The sequence below is a fragment of the Hoplias malabaricus genome, chromosome 5 (assembly GCF_029633855.1).
Source record: "Hoplias malabaricus isolate fHopMal1 chromosome 5, fHopMal1.hap1, whole genome shotgun sequence".
Taxonomy (NCBI): domain Eukaryota; kingdom Metazoa; phylum Chordata; class Actinopteri; order Characiformes; family Erythrinidae; genus Hoplias; species Hoplias malabaricus.
In genome coordinates, this window is record NC_089804.1 from 39812395 (window position 1) to 39829788 (window position 17394).

The 17394-nt window shown below is 40.2% G+C and overlaps 1 protein-coding gene across 2 annotated transcripts in view; it reads left to right on the forward strand.

The window, feature by feature from the left end:
• ncoa3 (nuclear receptor coactivator 3) overlaps nucleotides 1-17394 on the forward strand; it is a 38124-nt gene that overhangs the window by 11582 nt on the left and 9148 nt on the right. For both annotated transcript variants that reach the window (XM_066671094.1, XM_066671097.1), the window contains exons 2-9: nucleotides 10313-10393; nucleotides 10895-10943; nucleotides 14190-14294; nucleotides 14590-14750; nucleotides 15073-15173; nucleotides 16010-16184; nucleotides 16468-16653; nucleotides 17173-17259. In XM_066671094.1, the coding sequence (XP_066527191.1) occupies nucleotides 14209-14294; nucleotides 14590-14750; nucleotides 15073-15173; nucleotides 16010-16184; nucleotides 16468-16653; nucleotides 17173-17259 (796 nt within the window). In that variant the 5' untranslated portion in view covers nucleotides 10313-10393; nucleotides 10895-10943; nucleotides 14190-14208. The remainder of the gene's footprint in view (nucleotides 1-10312; nucleotides 10394-10894; nucleotides 10944-14189; nucleotides 14295-14589; nucleotides 14751-15072; nucleotides 15174-16009; nucleotides 16185-16467; nucleotides 16654-17172; nucleotides 17260-17394) is intronic.

Sequence of the window (17394 nt, forward strand, 5' to 3'; positions counted from 1 at the left end):
CAGTCAAGTTCTTCCACTCCAGACTCACCCAAACTCACATGCTTTATGCTGCTCCCTCTGACGTCTGACATTGTGCTTGGTGATGTATGGCTTGCATGCAGCCATGTAAACCCATGCCATGAAGCTCCAGCACACCATTTTTGTGCTGATGTTAATGCCAAAGTAGGTTTGGAACTTTTGTGCACTGTGTACTTCAGCGCTCAATGACACTATTCTGTGACATTATGAGGTCTGTCATTTTGTGGCTGAGTTGCTGTGGTTTCTAAACTCTTCCAGTTTTCAGTACTACCACACACCGTTGATCATGGAATATCAAGGAGCGAAGAAATGAAACAAAAAGACTTGTTGTAATGGTGGCGTGCTACTACAGTACCGCACTTGAATTCAGTGAGCACTTTAGAAAGTCCCATTCTTTCATAGATGTTTGTAAAGACAGACTGCACTGTGTATATGTACACACACTGATCAGCGATAGGATAGGATCACCTACGTTTCTCCATTCATTGTCCATTTTATCATCCCCTCTGACAATCGAGCTGCACTTTGTAGTTTTGCAATTGCAAACTGTAGTCCTTTAGTTGCTCTGCTCTCTTGGTTTTCAGTATTCAAGACCCCAGAGGAACACCACATTGAAGGGATTATTTGGGTGTTGGATCATTCTCAGCATTGCAGTGATCCTCAAATAATGGTGGTGTATCAGTGTGCCTTGTGCTGGTACAAATGGATCAGACAGAGCAGTGCTGCTGGAGTTTTTAAATATTTCAGATTTTACTCAACAGTTCATCAAACAAAAATATACACTACACAAAAAAAACACATCCTCTGTGGTGATCATATCTTTAAACCTAATTTAAGAGCTCTGAATCCCTCTCTGCGTCACTGGAAATTGATAGAAATAACATTTGAATGTTTGAGGCTAAAATGTTCTAGATTTCTCTTTAAAGAATTGGAACAAGAAAGTTCTAGTTCTAGATTTTTAGAAGTGCAATGACAACAACACTTCACTTGATATTTTATGGGCAGTTTGTTAAACATTCATTTGATATTGCATGTATTGAATCTGCTTTCTGTATTCAGTGATGTTATTGTCACGGTGCATATGTACAGAAGATGTAAGACCCAAAACCGGCTACTGGTTTGACAGATACTTGAAAGAAATGTGCTTTGACTTAGCGTTTAGGAGCTAAGAATAGTTGACATGTACATAATGCACACATATCATTCCACCGACTGGAGCTCAGGCTTTGTGGTAAACTAGATTATTTCCTGGTTTACATCTGTCTGTCTTTTCACCATGGCGTCACTCTTGTTTTGTGGCCTGTTGTCACGGCGATGAGAACGGCAGTACAGTTAACGCAGTGGTGATAATTAAAAAAAAAAAAAGGTGGCATGATGATCACTTTTCTTCCTCTTTGTCAGGACGTCCAATCAGCTCTTTATGGCACAAAATGAAAAATAGAATGAGCTTTTAATCATTACCTAACTTGGATTTCGAGGAGATAAAATATAGCACGGCCTAAATGAACCACTCCATTGGAATGAGCTCCTTTTCTTGAGTGATGGTAGTGATTTTTTTGTTGTTGTTTCTTGCTTGGCAAATCAGTCACATGACTGTGATTGGGGGAAAATGAAATGGGGACTGGGATCAACAGAGATTAGAACATTTAGAATGTGACCAGAGCCACTGTAATCAACCAAACATCAGTATGGTTTTCTTTGTGAAGGCATGAGTAATGTGAAGCTGCAACCTTCATAGGGATGCAGTCATTTTTAGGAGAAAAAAAAATTCTCCTAAAAAAAAAAAAATCTCTAGCTCCACTCACCATATGTAGTTCTGCAGACTGTTATTCATCTGTTAATCTGCTTTCTTTGTCCCATACCCATTTGTTCTTCAGTGCTCAGGAGCTCCAAAGGACTATTTAAAGAGCAAGTATTTGGCTGGTGGATCATCCTCAGCCCTGGTAGTGGCTTGATAAAGTGTGTTGAGCTTATATGAGTGGATCACACAGCAGTGCTGCTGAAGTTCGAGTTTGATTTGGTAAGGTGATCCTTTGAAACCGTATTACAAAATTGGAAGTCTACACAAGTGACATTTGAAATTCTGACCTATACTTGCCTCAATCAGCCATTCAAGCATCAGCCCCCAAGCATTTAGATGTAGAGCTGTGGAACTGTTTTCAGGAACAGTGCAGCTCCATCCACTATATTTGGAATGGTTTGGAGTAGCAGTTATTAGTTGCTATTAGTAGATTGCTATTAGTTGCTATTAGTAGATTAGTAGTCATCCAACCTCGTTATTTCTCTTCTGGCTAAATGCAATAAAATACTGCCAGCAATGCTGCAAAGAAGTATGAAGCCTTTTAGAAGAAACAAAGCTGTTACTCCAGTGAAGAATGGGAGACCCTTGATTGTGGAGACGTGAATAAGCTGGTGTCTGCAAGCCGTCTGAACCTTAAGCAGCAAATTAAAGCCTCCAAGAAGGTCCTCTTCACTCATCATCTCATCACATGCTCCTTGTTAAGAAGGTGATCCATTTACCAACAGAACAAAAGTGATGTCCTGAACAGTGGCACCTGACCTTCTGACCCAATACCTGTGCTTGTCTCAATCCACCATCTAAACAAACACTGTTCTGGCTCAGTTCAGTGTCCACTCTCTCACTCTGCACCCAATCTGACATCGTCAGCAGTGCGTGCAGTTCCACTGTCTCCAAAGAAGGTCAGGGGTTATCTTTTAAGAGCAAAAATAAAAGGCACCTTTTTAACCTGCTTCATTATCTTCTAAGATTGTGCTGAGTGTTGACCGTTTCTCTATGGCTTCTGTTGGTTTTTGAATGTCCTAATGTTACGCTTAGGAGTGTGCGATGACTTTGGAATCAGATAGAGGCCCATATTTGCCTTGATGGAAGACAAACTTTTTTTGCAGTATTGCGCAGAGGATGGCAAATGTATGCAAATGAGTGTTTTGCCCAAGCAGAGAATCGAACAGTAGTCTGCCATAAATAGATTGTGTTGCCGTCATGTGCCCAGCTTTTAATTATTTTCCCTGTTTAATTCCCCGTTTATTCCAGCGTGGATTGTTTTAAAAGTCCGCATTGATGAATTGATTAAATACAAATGTGATGTTTTGAAATGAGATGAAATGTCTTTCTGATTTTCCAGCTGTCCTGTCAAATCTGATAAAGAAAGTGAGTGAGGTTAGTGTCCTCCACTAACGTGTTGTGTGGCAAGTTGCACAATGTGTTTGCACGCGTGTACATGTGATCAGTGCAGGAGGTTAACCTCTGCTTAACCTCTTGCTCACACACATTACGGCTGTACGATAAGAGAATTAAGAATTCCCTGCCGTATTCGTTCTGAGGTGCACTTTGCAGAGCTTTGTGCCATCTGACTGCTTTCTCATGGCTCAATTAATTTTCAAGTGGGAGCAGAAAGCAGGCCTTAAAAGGTTCAGAGGAAAAAACCCGTTTAACCCATCCAAAGCATTCCGGGGCCGTATTGACAGTGTGCAAACTTGATTAGTTAATTTTTTTTGCGGTATCGGAGGCCTGCCACAACATTCCCTGGCCGAGGGTCTCTCGAGGGGGCTTGCCCAACGCGACCCTTCTGTTCTCCCAGCGTTCATAAGTCATTTAAACATGCTTTTAATAGTGTTAGCCAGCGTTGGCGTAGCGGGGTGGGGGTTGGAGGGCTTGAGAACAGAGGGGGGGTCACCGGTTGAGGTCACCCCCACAGGGTCAGCACAAGGCACTCGACTCACTCCGCTATGAAAACTCTATAATTCGATTTGTGAATAGAGAAGATAAAGGAGTTAAGAGCATTGAGAAGGGCAGCTGCTGGATGAGTGAGATAAGAAACCATGTGGTTTTTTTTTTTTGTTTTTGTTTTTTTTTTTAAATGAGATGAAGAATGTTGTGACGATTCTTAAATTTTTTATTTTTGGCTAATACATGTAAAGGAAAGCTTTTAAGAAGAATTTTTACGGTTTGTAAAGCAGTTAGTGCTGATTTTATGTTTTTAAAAAATCAGTTTATAGGAAGGTATCAGATGATCTTTAATTTAGATTTGAAAAAATGGATACACAGAAGCTCTGCTGCTTTGTGACAAAATAATCTTTCAAACTTAGAGCTAATATGGTTTTAAACCTGTGATTGAGACATTCATTGTTTTTTGTGCTTGTCTGCATTTTATTCACTTCAGTGCATTTGAATTGGAATAAAAATGAGCGTCGTATTTTTCTGTAATGTCGATCCAGGTAGAAAAGCTCCTAATTTTGACTTCTTGTGAATGTTAACTTATCCTTTATCCTATTATTAAAAAGCTCTGAAACAAATGTTATTAGATAGAAAGTGTAATTTGGTTCTGCCCATTAATTTCCTTGCATTATAAAGTCATAGGTTTAGTTGTGTTTTGGTGCTAAATCTATGGCGATTGACAGCCATGCCGTTTAATAAATCGTTCACTTAAGTCTGTTGTCAAATAAATCAGCATTTATGTCATAAAGCAAACAAATACTTTGTCTCTAAATGAAGGAAAAGCAATCTTTTTGCATCAGGTCATGTGGCTTAACCTTCTTTTTGTTTTTTGAGCCCCCCCTCTCTCTCTTTTGGGGTGTTTTAAAACAAATGTGACCTTGAGCGAGAAAAAAAGAACAGAAGAAGAAAAGGTAGCTGAGGCAGCGGGGTGGGTGAGTGGGAGAGGGAAAATGGGGAGAGTGAGAGAGCGAGCGCCAGCGCTGTCCTCCTGCCAGTTGAATTCTTTTGTAGGGGTCAGGGTTCAGCTGCCGCACTGCGATTGGTTGAGAAAAGGTGAAATCAAAACCACTGTAAACTTTTGACCCTGCAGGAGGAGCTCGGGAACGCCCAGCAGCAGAGAGGAGCCTCCTCTAGGAGAGGGAGGGGGAGTGTGAGCGAGAGGGAGCAAAAACCAGAGTGAGAAAGGAGGAGGGAAGGAGGGGAAAACGGAGCGAGAGACGAAGTGAGAGCGAGCAGAATGAGAGGGAGAGTACTAACAGAAAAAGAGGAGGAGAGAGCGAGAGAGGAGGGAGAAGACACAGAGTAAGAGGGAGGGAACTGTGGGGAGAGAGGAATCAGCACAACTGAAATGAATAAGAGCTTTTCAGCACTGGAGCAGTCAACACCAGCTGGAAAAAAGAAAGCAAGGGAGAGAGATTTTTTTTTAATGCTTACTATATTCTTGCTTTTTCCCCTCCTCTCTCACTTCCCCCACTCTCTCTCTCCCCCTCACCCTTAATGAGTTCAAAAAGGCATGGATGTTTTTCTGAGTGAAGCAAGCCTCTTAAACTGGGCTTCTTTAACGAGGAAAATAAGGCCCACCCTCTGCCTTTGCCATTTGCTTTCTAAGTAACTAAAGAGGTAATGCTACATTAGCTCACTGGGTAAAACTGAGGCCAGGCTGTGAGCTTGCTCTTATTCTTTCTGCTTTGGTGTGCTCCCCCCCCCCCCCCTTCTTTTTTTTTCTTTTCTTTCTTTTTCTTTCTTTCGTAGCCTCTCTCTTAGGCTCATTCTTTCACCCTCTCTTTTTCCTCTCTTCTTTTCTCTCCCTCGCTCCTTTTTCCTGTCAGGCTGATGAAAGCAACCTCTGTCATAGATTAATGAACAAATCTGCATAAAATAGACTCTCACGTTCTAATGCGGTTTACATTGTCCCCCTTTCCCTGTTCCCCCACTGCATCCATCCTTTCAATCCTTCTCTCCGCATCATTTGTTCATGCAGAGGTAATGGTAACAGTGGTGTCTCTTCTCTTCTCAGTTCTCTCTCTCTCTCTCTCTCTCTCTCTCTGCAGTCTGCAGTTTTGGCTTGGTTATGAGATTGGGGGGTGGGGGAGACTGAGTGGGAGAAGGAGGGTGAGGAACGTACCTGTGCTTTATGCAGGAGCAATTGCTAAAAGAAAAATATACTCTCCACCATATCACTATCTACAAACCTTTTGTAATTTGAAAAGATGCTAAAAATAAAAATAACATTACTTTACTCTTCATCTGAACGTAGTAATTTCTTGTATGTATGTGTGATCACTTTCATAAAACACAAAATATTTATTTGTTTCCAAGTCTTCAATTTGAGAAGATTCTGTCCTACACAGAAGTACAAAGTGTGTAGAATAAGAGCCTGTATTGAGTTTGTGTGCTAAATGCCAAAAAATGTAGCTAATGCGGCGTTCTATTTCAAATCGGGTGTCGGATTTCTCCAGTTACTAGTAGGAAAATTGAAGTGGAATGCCTCCACAAGTTGAATTTCCAACTTTGAAAGTCGGGAGAGCCTCACCAACCCAAAGTTTAGAATTCAAGATGGCTGCCTGCCATGAGCAGTGTGTAAAAGTAGCCATACATAAAGTATTATCCCACTGCTGTATTTGAACGTATTGATGTTTCGTAAAATATCGAAAATATTTTCTTCTTAATGCAGCGAAACACCAACAAGAGGAGGTGCCTTTCTAGTGACCCCTGTGAAGAGCTAGTGATGAAGTGGCTGGTTTGGGTCATGGGCTGGGCTCAATGAGTAACCGTAGTTGTTAAGGAGAGCTGGTTCCTGATCGGATCATAAACGGCTGCGACATCCTTAGCGTTGAGGTGTAGGATACAACAGGAATTTTGGTGGCTGAAGGAAGAGAGTGTGGTGGGCCCTATGTGAAGCTCTAATGGAACGGTATAGGATATTTTATATCTTGTGTATGATTATAATTATTGGTATCGCTAACCGGAAACAAGTTAACAATGGTTAGCTATCCTAGGGCATAGAGTTTTCTGAATGTTTAACTGGGATGTGGTCAGCTCTGGTGAGACATTGCTCCCAGCGCCAGCATCCAACGTACGAGGTGAAATGAACACAGCATTAGCTTACATTTAGCTACATTAGCCTCATAGTTTTACAACTGAACATAAACACATGTCTGATCTACTGTATTTAGTGGAAAAAGAGGGTTATTAGGCAAACTAGATTTTGCTCTCTTGCCTTTTTATTGAGTGTGTGTGTGTGTATGTATTTAGAAGCCATTTTGCACAGCAGGGATTCTGCAGTCTATCTGCTGGTGGCACACCTTAATGTGCCCCATGCATTAACTCCTGGTGAAAGCACATGCATTTTTATATGTTGAAAAACACACGTGCACACTGCCATTTCCATGGGGTTGTTGTTTTTAATGGGTGAAAACTGGTGAGACAGAGCTGTTAGGATCAAGAGACAACTTCGCAGAAGACAACTTCACGGATTCAAATTAAATATGACCATGTCACAGTGAGATCATGCTTATATGAATGATTTTAGGCATGTTAGCATTGTTGTTAATGGCTCCTCGTGCCCTTTTAATTGCACCCTTATCCTCAGACAGGTATCCTGAATAAATAACTAATCAATAAGTATAAACCAGGTTTTTTTTTCTGCTTTGAGTCTAGGTGTGGAGTCTGTGTTGAGCAGTTGGTGTGAGAAGTAGTGCTTGTTGGTATGTGTTGGACATAATCTGGTCTGCTCGTGTACACTCTAGGGCAATCACAATCAGTTTTAAGCAACTACCGGGTAATCCCCTGAATGTTTTGACTGCTGCATATTTGTTATCCATTGCACAAAACAATTCTAGTCAGTTTGGTCTTCGGTTAGCTAATAGGATTGAAGTTGCAGTGTTGATGTGTTGTCAGCAGTTAAAAAAAATAATTGCTGTGGAGGAATCAGGTTCTTCACCTGCTGGTTTGGTAGTATCATGTAAAGGGGAGGTGGAAATTGGCCATCAGTCAAAATTTGAAGATGAAGAATTGGTTTGTTTTGTTTTTGTCGAATAATTATTACAGCCGGAAGGCACATATTTGGCACATCTTAGCATGTCTACAATACAATCTATTGTCTGCTCCATGTTGCTGTTTCCGTTTCCCTCCTTTTTTGCTCCCTCCCATCTCCCATCTTACGTCCCTCTCTTTCCCTCCCTTCAGTAAAAGTGATGATAAATGCTATTTAATGTTGCTGAAAACAGTTGAAAGGGATTTAAATACCCATGCACCACAATATATTTTTCCTTTAATTGTTTTTTCCTGTCATTTTTTTTTACTTGTTTATCACATTGTGCTTGTTTGTACCAGACGGAAAAAATAGACAGTACATTGTTTTCAGAGGTTTTACATGTTGATGGCAGTCTCCAGTGTGTGTTAATGTGCGTGTGTTTGTAAGTGTGTGAGATGTTTGTTGTTCAGCAAGTGTGTCTCAGAGCTCACATTTCATGCTGTATTTCAGGCTCCACCAGAATGTCCTGGTTATTCTGGGCCTGAATGAGCTCCACACCACAGCAGGACACACACACACACACACACACACACAGAGCCCTCTTCTTCTTCCACGCCTCCTGCGAATTTCAGTTTCTCTTATTATGATCCTCTTGATCAAGTGTATGTTCAAGTCCTTGATCCACCATTTTGAGAACAATTGTGCCAATGTGGTCAACATCTGCCACACATTCATATAAATCTGTGATTCACCCCAGATGATGGTATGATGCTATATGACAGTGTTGACAAGATTCACCAACTCTATAGAAATTGGTTGTAATAGTGCATTAATATTATGTGGTAATATGCAGTGAACACGTAGCATGTGCATTCCCGTTTAGGCTTGCACGATATGGGTCACATTTATTGCTACATATTGCAGTAGTAAATAAGTAAATATTGATTTGCGTTCATTTTTGGTTATTTATGTCGTTCATGTTGGATAATTTAATTGGCTTGGCTCATCAAAACAACTACAGAGACACATCCGAAGCTTCCAGCACACAATGAAACATTGTTAGAGGATTCATATCAGTATTGCAGTTGTTATCACATCAAAATACAATATTCAGCTGTGTGTGCTGGATTGTTGATGTGTTTTACAGGGAACACCCTTGAATCACTGCACTGTTTAACATATTACATTTTTGTGCGCCATTCATTTTGCACACCGTTAATTGATATTAAGTTACAGAAGATAAATGAAAGAATTGCGCCAATAAGCAGTGATTAAAAATAGCAGTGTTTTTTCAGTGTTAACATTCAACAAAAGAGAATCATTTGACCAGGGGCGCACACATTTTCCATACGACTGTATGGTAGCCATTCATATGATCTCTTCCTTCTTGTGATTTCTCAACTAGACCAGCCAAGCTACAGCTTATCCACTGATTCAAAAGTTTAGTGAGGTCAGGTACTGATACTGGAACATTCACTGTTCCACAGCCTGCTTAGTCTTTGTTCTCTCTGCAAAACTATCACATTTTCTCACTCTACATTTTCTTGAACTCTGAACAATATGAAAATACATCAGTACATATTGATACGTAGTATTTCACTGATGGTGACATATTCCGGACTGAAAATACCATTCCAGGTCAGACCATGAACGTACATTCCTCAGGTCAGTCTAATTCAGCCAGGGACTTTTCAATAATACAGCTCACCTTTTAGATCAGTGCTCTGACTGTGCATGGCCCATTGGAGTTCATCAGTGATCTGCTTTAAGTGGGTCCCTAAGGCATCGGTGGGGTTTGTGTGTGAGCACAATAACAGGAAGCAGCTCCATTAATAATGCAGGTACACACACTATGGCACCAAAGCATGATGGGAAATGAAGACCATTTGGACTACGTGATACCACTCCAGTGCATGTTATGGCCAGTACTGAAGTAAATGAAATGCCACCACGAGTTACACCAAGCCAGTTAGCATTAATTACCTGTTGTATAGGTATTGGGCAGAAAAATATAGGAATGGAAGTGGCTTAAAATTGGAAATGGATGGAGAAGGACATATTTCACTTAACTTGAAATAGTTCTTCAAAAATTAAATTGATAACATTTTCTTAAAAGATTGCAAGTGAAGTCAACAAGCCAAGACATGTTTGGTGTCTGAAGTTTGCTTCTTTAGTATTGCCCTGCAGACATGAAGCAGATTTTGCTAGCAAGTTGTGTAAACATGTATAAAGCATTCTCTTGCATCCAACGCTTCATAAGTAATCACAATGATTTAGCTATGATGAGGTGACTTTCTAACTGGTTGAGAAGAGTTCTACTCAAGTCTTTTGTGATCTTTTTTTTTTCTTTTCATGACTAGAACTTCTGATCTTTGGCTTCAGCTAGGTAACCACTCACTTTATGGTGTAGCTAGCTGTTACGCTATCTGGGATTTACTTTATAAACCTGAATCTGTTCTCCATAATAACTCATTTTAAGGTTGAAAGGAATGGAAATGTCCCTGAATCATTTGTCAGTAGCAAGAGAAGTGCTCTTTCAGTATCGAGAGTAATAATTAGTATTATGTCTCTGTTTTTCTCAGGTGCATTTGTGGCCTTGAGGAACACATAGATGCCCTTCTTGACTGGGTATTTAAGTAGGACTTCCACAGTTCCACATAAAGGTACAAGTATAATCTTTTTCTTATGAAATTGTTGACTTGAGTAATATTCATATATTCATAATAATTTCCTCCAAACATGTTTAGCTGTCCAGGGATGACAGCTGTTAGCTGCAGTTAGCCACAGTTAGAAAAGAAGCGGAGTTTGGCTTCACATGTCATGGAGGAGGCGTGTGCTTGCCTTCATCTTCCCAATTGAGCTCCTTTGTGTCAGATTAAAAATGTCTTAATTAATGTGTGGATCTTGTGATGACAATATTTAAGAGAAGGTTTGGAAAGGGAAAAAACAATCAATTAATTAATAATCAAAATTGATCAATCAAATTATTAATCATTAATAATAATAATATAAGTAAGGTATAAAAAAAAGTTTTGTCTGACCTGTTATAACAGAATATTAATATATTCATATATTAATATAAAAATGCAGATGGAGAAACTGAAAAATTGTTAAAATCCTCAGCCACAGTCAGAGCCCAACTCTATTGTGTGTTTGCGTTGCAGGATGTGAAGAGGAGTGGAGTGGATGTCATCATTCTACACTGCTGCAAAGGTAAGGATGAAGGAGAGTGAACATGAGAGGATGAGGGCATAGAGCTGCAAAAGAGAGGGGGAGAGAGAGGGGGGAAAACTGACTTTTTGTGCACTTTACACAGAGGTGTGTGTGTGTCTATCTGTGTTGTACATGTCAGGGCAGGCATTGCAGTACGTTGCATAATGTGGTTGTTTCGTCCTGCAGTTTGGCTTAGGAATGGTGAGCTCATACAGGAATGCATGGTTCTGTTTGCGTGTAAGAGAAGGGGAAGGGTGTGTGTTTGTGTGTGTGTATGAGAGGCCAAGGGGAAAGGCGTGTGACCCAATGGCCTGATCTCAGAGGATTCCGCTGAACTCTGAGAGGGGTCAGTCACTCGTGCACACTGCAGAAGTTAGCCCATGCTTTTAGAGGAGGTTAAAAAAGACAGGAAAAAGAACATGAGAGAGAAAGTGCCCCTTACAGAGGTGATAAAAATTCTTCATGAGCTGTGCAGACAAGAGCAAAAAATAATGTTTAGGACAGAAGAAACAGAAGAGGAAGTGTTCAAGCAGAAAGAGGGTAGAGAGACACAGAAGGAAAAAGAGGTGTGTCTGTGGAATGGTAGTAAACAACAGAATAAGGGGTGTGTCTGTATTTGTGTGTTTATGCTTTGTCCATTTTCTGGACGAAGACGTCCTCACAGTAGGAAAACCACAAAACAATGGGTATAATATTAGTAACAAAAGCAACAAAATAGTAGGTTTTTACACATGTTTCTTTGGTTAACTTTTTAACCACAAAGCATTGAGTATTTCTCTTTGTTTACATAGTTTGAGATAATTGCAAATTTAGGATTAGAAAAATATTACTTTCTATAGATGTTTTTATTACCAGCAAAACATATATTTGCTAATCCCAAATAAGATTCATGTCTATGTAACGTTCTACAGCTACACATCCTTTCAGACCTCTCCATCCTCCGGATTTTTCCAACTCTGAAGCTGCTTATCTGATAGAGACAGTTTTAGGTGGTCTCCTGGATATCGTGCAGTTGTTAGGAACTCCCAATTCCTTAATTAATATGAATGTTTTTATCTCCAATTTTGGAAACTCCTCTTTACTTATTTGACTTTTAATTTCTCTACGTAAGCGAGATTTATTTTAACTATAGAGGGGGTCCTATACTTACAATGTTGATCCGTTCGTACGTCGCGTCGTAAACCGATTTTCTGTGCAAGTCGGAACATACGTACATACTGTACGTAAATAACATACTGTAAGCACTTATCCTACAATGCGACTGGGGTGACGCCGTCCTCCTTGGTCCCGAGCCGCGTAACCGTGTATTCTTCCGCCGCGCACACCAAACACGAAGTTCGCGTTACGACGTTTATGACGCAAAACCACTTAAGTCGAAACAAGGCTTTATACAGTAAATGGGAGATGTGTCGTAACCACAAAACATTGTAACTCGGGACTGACGTAACCTGAGGACCTCCTGCACTCCCAGAAATATTTCCTCAGAAATTGTACTAAATAAATTGTACTTTTGACCGAATTGACAGGAAATTAAGTGTTGTTCTCTAGTGTGGATTTATGTATTTATTTATTTATTTATTTGTTCTCTCCACAATGCTGTATATGTATGTAGCCAATATCTTGATTAAACACCATGTGAGTGTAATAATTTTCAGTCTGAATTTCTGAAGGAGGGCTCCATGGTGGCGCAGTAGCTAGTGTCGCTGTCACACAGCTCCAGTGACCTAAGGTTGTGGGTTTGAGCCCTGCTCCAGGGTGACTGTCTGTGAGGAGTTTAGTGTGTTCTCCCCTTGTCAACGAGGGTTTCCTATGTAGTTGAGCAACTGGCGCCCCCTCCAGGGTGTGTTCCTGCTTTGCGCCCAGTGATTCCAGGTAGGCTCCGGAACCCCGCGACCCTGAATTGGATAAGGGTTACAGAAAATGAATGAATTCATTCGTTTCTCAATGTCTGATCCTTTTCGTTTTATTTATTTTGTGCGGTATTCAATCCGTCTTGTTGTGTTTATATTGGGGTGGTATCGGAGCTATGTCATGTCTGGTGTAGTACAATACAATTCTCAGTTTTATTGGAGACGTTGTTATGACTGTATATGAAAGTATATTTAAAAGTGGTCCTTATTTGTCTGTTCCAACTTGTGAAACCTTGGAAAAACCATTTAAAGGATCTTTATTTTATGTTTCGCCCACCCATAGCCCTTACATTGTATATGTTCTGATAATGTATAAGAAAAGAGGGAGTGAGGAAATAAAACAGTAGAGAGTTTAGACCAGAATTCTTTAGTCACTGATGATTAAAGGACTGGAGGCTTTCCTGAAGCTTTTGTATTTATTTTATTAAGTGTTGGTTCCTTACTGTTATCATGCATTGTCTTTTAATGATATTGATTCCTTTAACCCTGTCTCATTATGAGAAAATACACCTAAGCTGTGGATCACAACTTTTGGAGGGAGAGTATTGACCCACTCCATACTGCAGAGAAACACACACACACACACACTGAACGAGGGATGACCCATTTCTCCTGGGGCCCTGCTTCACTCCATCATCATCAGTGTATATATATTGTCTCTCTCTCTCTCTCTGTCTCTCTCTCTCTGCTGTGGCTGAGGCCTGGAACATTCCGCACATTCAGCTGAATGTGGAAACACTTAAAAATAAGCTTGGTGTCTCTCTCTCCCTCTCTCTCTCTGACACATGCAGGTTTTTTCATTCACATTGTGTCATGAAAAAGTGTAAAAACGGTCAATTTCTCAAAGGTTTGCTGAGAGTGGAGTAAAGGTCATCTTTAGTTCTGTCAGAGTCAGTACCCAGAGTTCATTCATTCAGGTGTGTGTGTGTGTGTGTGTGTGTGTGTGTGAGAGAGAGAGAGCATTTACATAACTGTAGAGGGACCACTCATTTAATTTACACTCAGAAATAGAAGAATAACATACTCAAGGAATGAAAATACCAGGAGTTTATAAATACATTGTTTAAAAAGAAATTGAGTTGCTTAACAACCCTGAAAGACATAATGGAGCATTTAAAGGGCCCCTGTCAGTTGAACAGAACTTAAAGCTTTGTGAGGTAAAGGGCAATGATGATCCAGATTCAGTTCTGAAAAAAGGCACTGATAGAAAACCACTCAAAACAGATGATCTGTGATAGAATTTATCTGAGAATCTTTCCATAGTGTGTACAGTGTAAAGTCTCCTTTATGTCTTTTAGCTGTAGCTCAGCAATTTAAAATATCGTGTGTGTCTCAGGTGCTGATATGTGTTGAAGATGAGTGGAGTCGGCGAGAACTCTCTGGAGCCACTGTGCACCGACAGAAAACGCAAGCTCTCCACTTGTGACACACCTGGACTAGGGTAAGTGTGTGTGTGTGTGTGTGTGCGTGTGTGTGTGTGTGCGTGTGTGTGTTCATGTGAAATATATGGAAGTTAATTAGAATCAACAAGGAGTCACTTAGTTATGCATAGTCATAAATTTTGTTTAAATATCTTTGGTAACAGGCTGGTGTGTTAATTTGGGCATCGTTTGTTGCAGTTTCGTGATACACTCAAGCTGTATTTGAATTATTAGTATAAAACATACTAGCAAAACACACACACACACACATATCTCCTATTAATCTTTTAGCAATCTTTATGCGTGTGTGCCCAGGTGTGATAAGAGGCGGCGAGAACAAGAATGCAAATACATTGAGGAACTGGCTGAGCTGATCTCGGCCAACCTCAGTGACATCGACAGCTTCAACGTCAAGCCGGACAAATGTGCCATCCTTAAAGAGACAGTCCGCCAGATACGGCAGATAAAGGAGCAAGGTAGGAGCACAGCTGCAGCTGTGTATCACTGTGCTTGTCATTACTAATCAGGAAAAATGCTGAAAAAATTCTCAAAGCCAAAGGATTTGTCCAGTGCTGCCACCTGGTGCCAGGCTATAACCAGACATTTTATGAATTAATTTCTAACAACATTTTTTATTAATAAGAAACTAATAACAATATATTATTTATTAATTGTCTTTCTGTATTTTACTTTTATTGCTTTTTATTTGAGAGTTGTTTGGTGAGTTATTTCCAGATTTGTCTCTTGCTGTTGTTAGTTTTAATATCCTGATGGTTTTTTTTTTATTTTTCTTTTCAGGAAAAGGCTCATGTGGCGATGAGGATGTACAGAAGGCAGACGTATCCTCCACAGGTCAGGGGGTCATCGACAAGGACCATCTGGGCCCTCTGCTGTTGCAGGTGAGGCATAAGAAAGACTAATGGTCATTACTGGAGTTACACACACTTTATGAGTATTTAAGAAAAAGGGGCATTTAAAAAATGGTGTGTGTCCAGATTCGCTTGATCAGTTAATGAATGTTTGCTTTCTCATAATTAGGGCACAAATCGTTTTTTGGTAAATATATTTAAGAAAGATATATTTAAGTATACAGGAGGTCCTCGGGTTACATCAGTCCCGAGTTATGATGTTTCATGGTTACGACACATCTCCCATTTACTGTATAAGTAAGGCCTTGTTTCGACTGAAGTGGTTTTGCGTCGTAAACGTCGTACCGTGAACTTCGTGTGTGGTGTATGCCGCGGAAGAATACATGGTTACGCGGCTCGGGACCGAGGAGGATAGGTGTAAGGATAGGATAAGTGCTTACAGTATGTTATTTACGTACAGTATGTACTTGTGTTTCGACTTACACCAAAAATCGATTTACGACGCGATGTAGGAACGGATCAGCGTCGTAAGTTGAGGACCCCCTGTAAATATTGTTATTATATAAATACGTTAATGAAAATAAAAACATTGGTTCTAGCACTTTCTATTCATGAATTGTTCATCTTAAACTGGGGAATTAATTGATGGGGAGTTAAAGCAACGTGAGGGAGGAAAAATAGCCTGTCTTAGATGAGTCACACTTTGACTACATCAATGTGCAGACCTGCCAGGCAAGAGAACTCGATGGTACTTTTTAATTTTTCCCCTCCTGTACCTAATATAAAAAAAATAAAACTATTTAAATGAATAAATATACTCTAACTCTACCATAATCAGGCTCCATTATTCTCTCTTTCTCTGCCAGGCCTTGGATGGATTCCTGTTTGTAGTAAACCGTGAGGGCAACATTGTGTTTGTGTCTGATAATGTGACTCAGTATCTGCAGTACAAGCAAGAGGAGCTCATTAACACCAGTGTATACAACATCCTGCATCAGGAGGACAGAGAGGAGTTCCAGAAAAACCTACCCAAAGCCAATGGTACACATATGTTCCGTTATCTAATAAACATTTACGCTCAGTAAATGAGCTGATGCTTTTACCCAAACTAAGTCCTGTTATAAGCTGCAGTCTTATTATTGAGTATTTTTTATTTACTCCTGAGTACTTGATACTTATGTTACATTTTACATTTGTGCTTTCAAGAATTAAAACTGAATAAAAATCTCATAACAGAATTTAGAAATACATTACTAAAAAGGTTAAAATTAGGGTAAAATGTGACTGACTTAAATGAACTGAGACTTTGTGTGGGTGTGAATAGGACCCAATGGTGTGTCGTGGGCTGGGGATGCCTCTCGTCAGAAGAGCCATACCTTTAACTGCCGCATGCTGGTGAAGTTTGGCCATGGAGGTCCTGGTGGAGAGGAGGTTGTGGGCAGGCAGCGTTACGAGACCATGCAATGTTTTGCCCTCACACAGCCTAAAGCCATGATGGAGGAGGGGGAAGGTGAGACCCTTGCTAACGCACACGTGCACACACACTTCCACATGCATCTCACTGCACAGTGAACCATGTCCTGTACCCTCAGCTTGGTCTCTGAAGTAAAGAAGATGGCTCTGATTCATTCGTGAATAGACATTGTATAATGTTGTTGTCTTCGAACAAATAAGTTTGTTTACAGAAAGTTTGATTTCAAGTTCAAGTTGACAAACAACATCCTGAAAATGTTTCACACAAAGGAGTAAAAATAGCTTTTTTAGAAGGCTATGGTCTGCATCACACCAGTCAGTGTTGCACCTCAAAATTGTGTATATTTTTATACGTTTATTGATATCAATGTTAATAAGTCTAACTTCATGTCGCTTATATCCACCATAACAAGATCAGGTACAAAATTAAAGAAGTAAATGAAAGATTTCTTGGCTGCTTGACTACACAGGCTTTGGTGGCCTCTGTTTCACCTCAATTTCTGTTTCACCCTTTTTAAAGTGTTTTTGTGCGTGTTTGTGCGTGTGTGTGTATCAGATTTGCAGTCGTGTATGATCTGTGTGGCGCGGAGAGTGACTGCAGTAGAGCGGACGGAGAGATTCACCACCAGACATGAGCTCTCCGGTGAGTATGCTGCCCTTCAAATTCACAGAACTGCCATTATGAAATTTCTAATTTAATAAGCACTACTGCCATTCCAACTTGTTAAGCAGCTTGGATCTGGCTTTAATTGCTCAGGGTTATGATTTTGTATTTAAA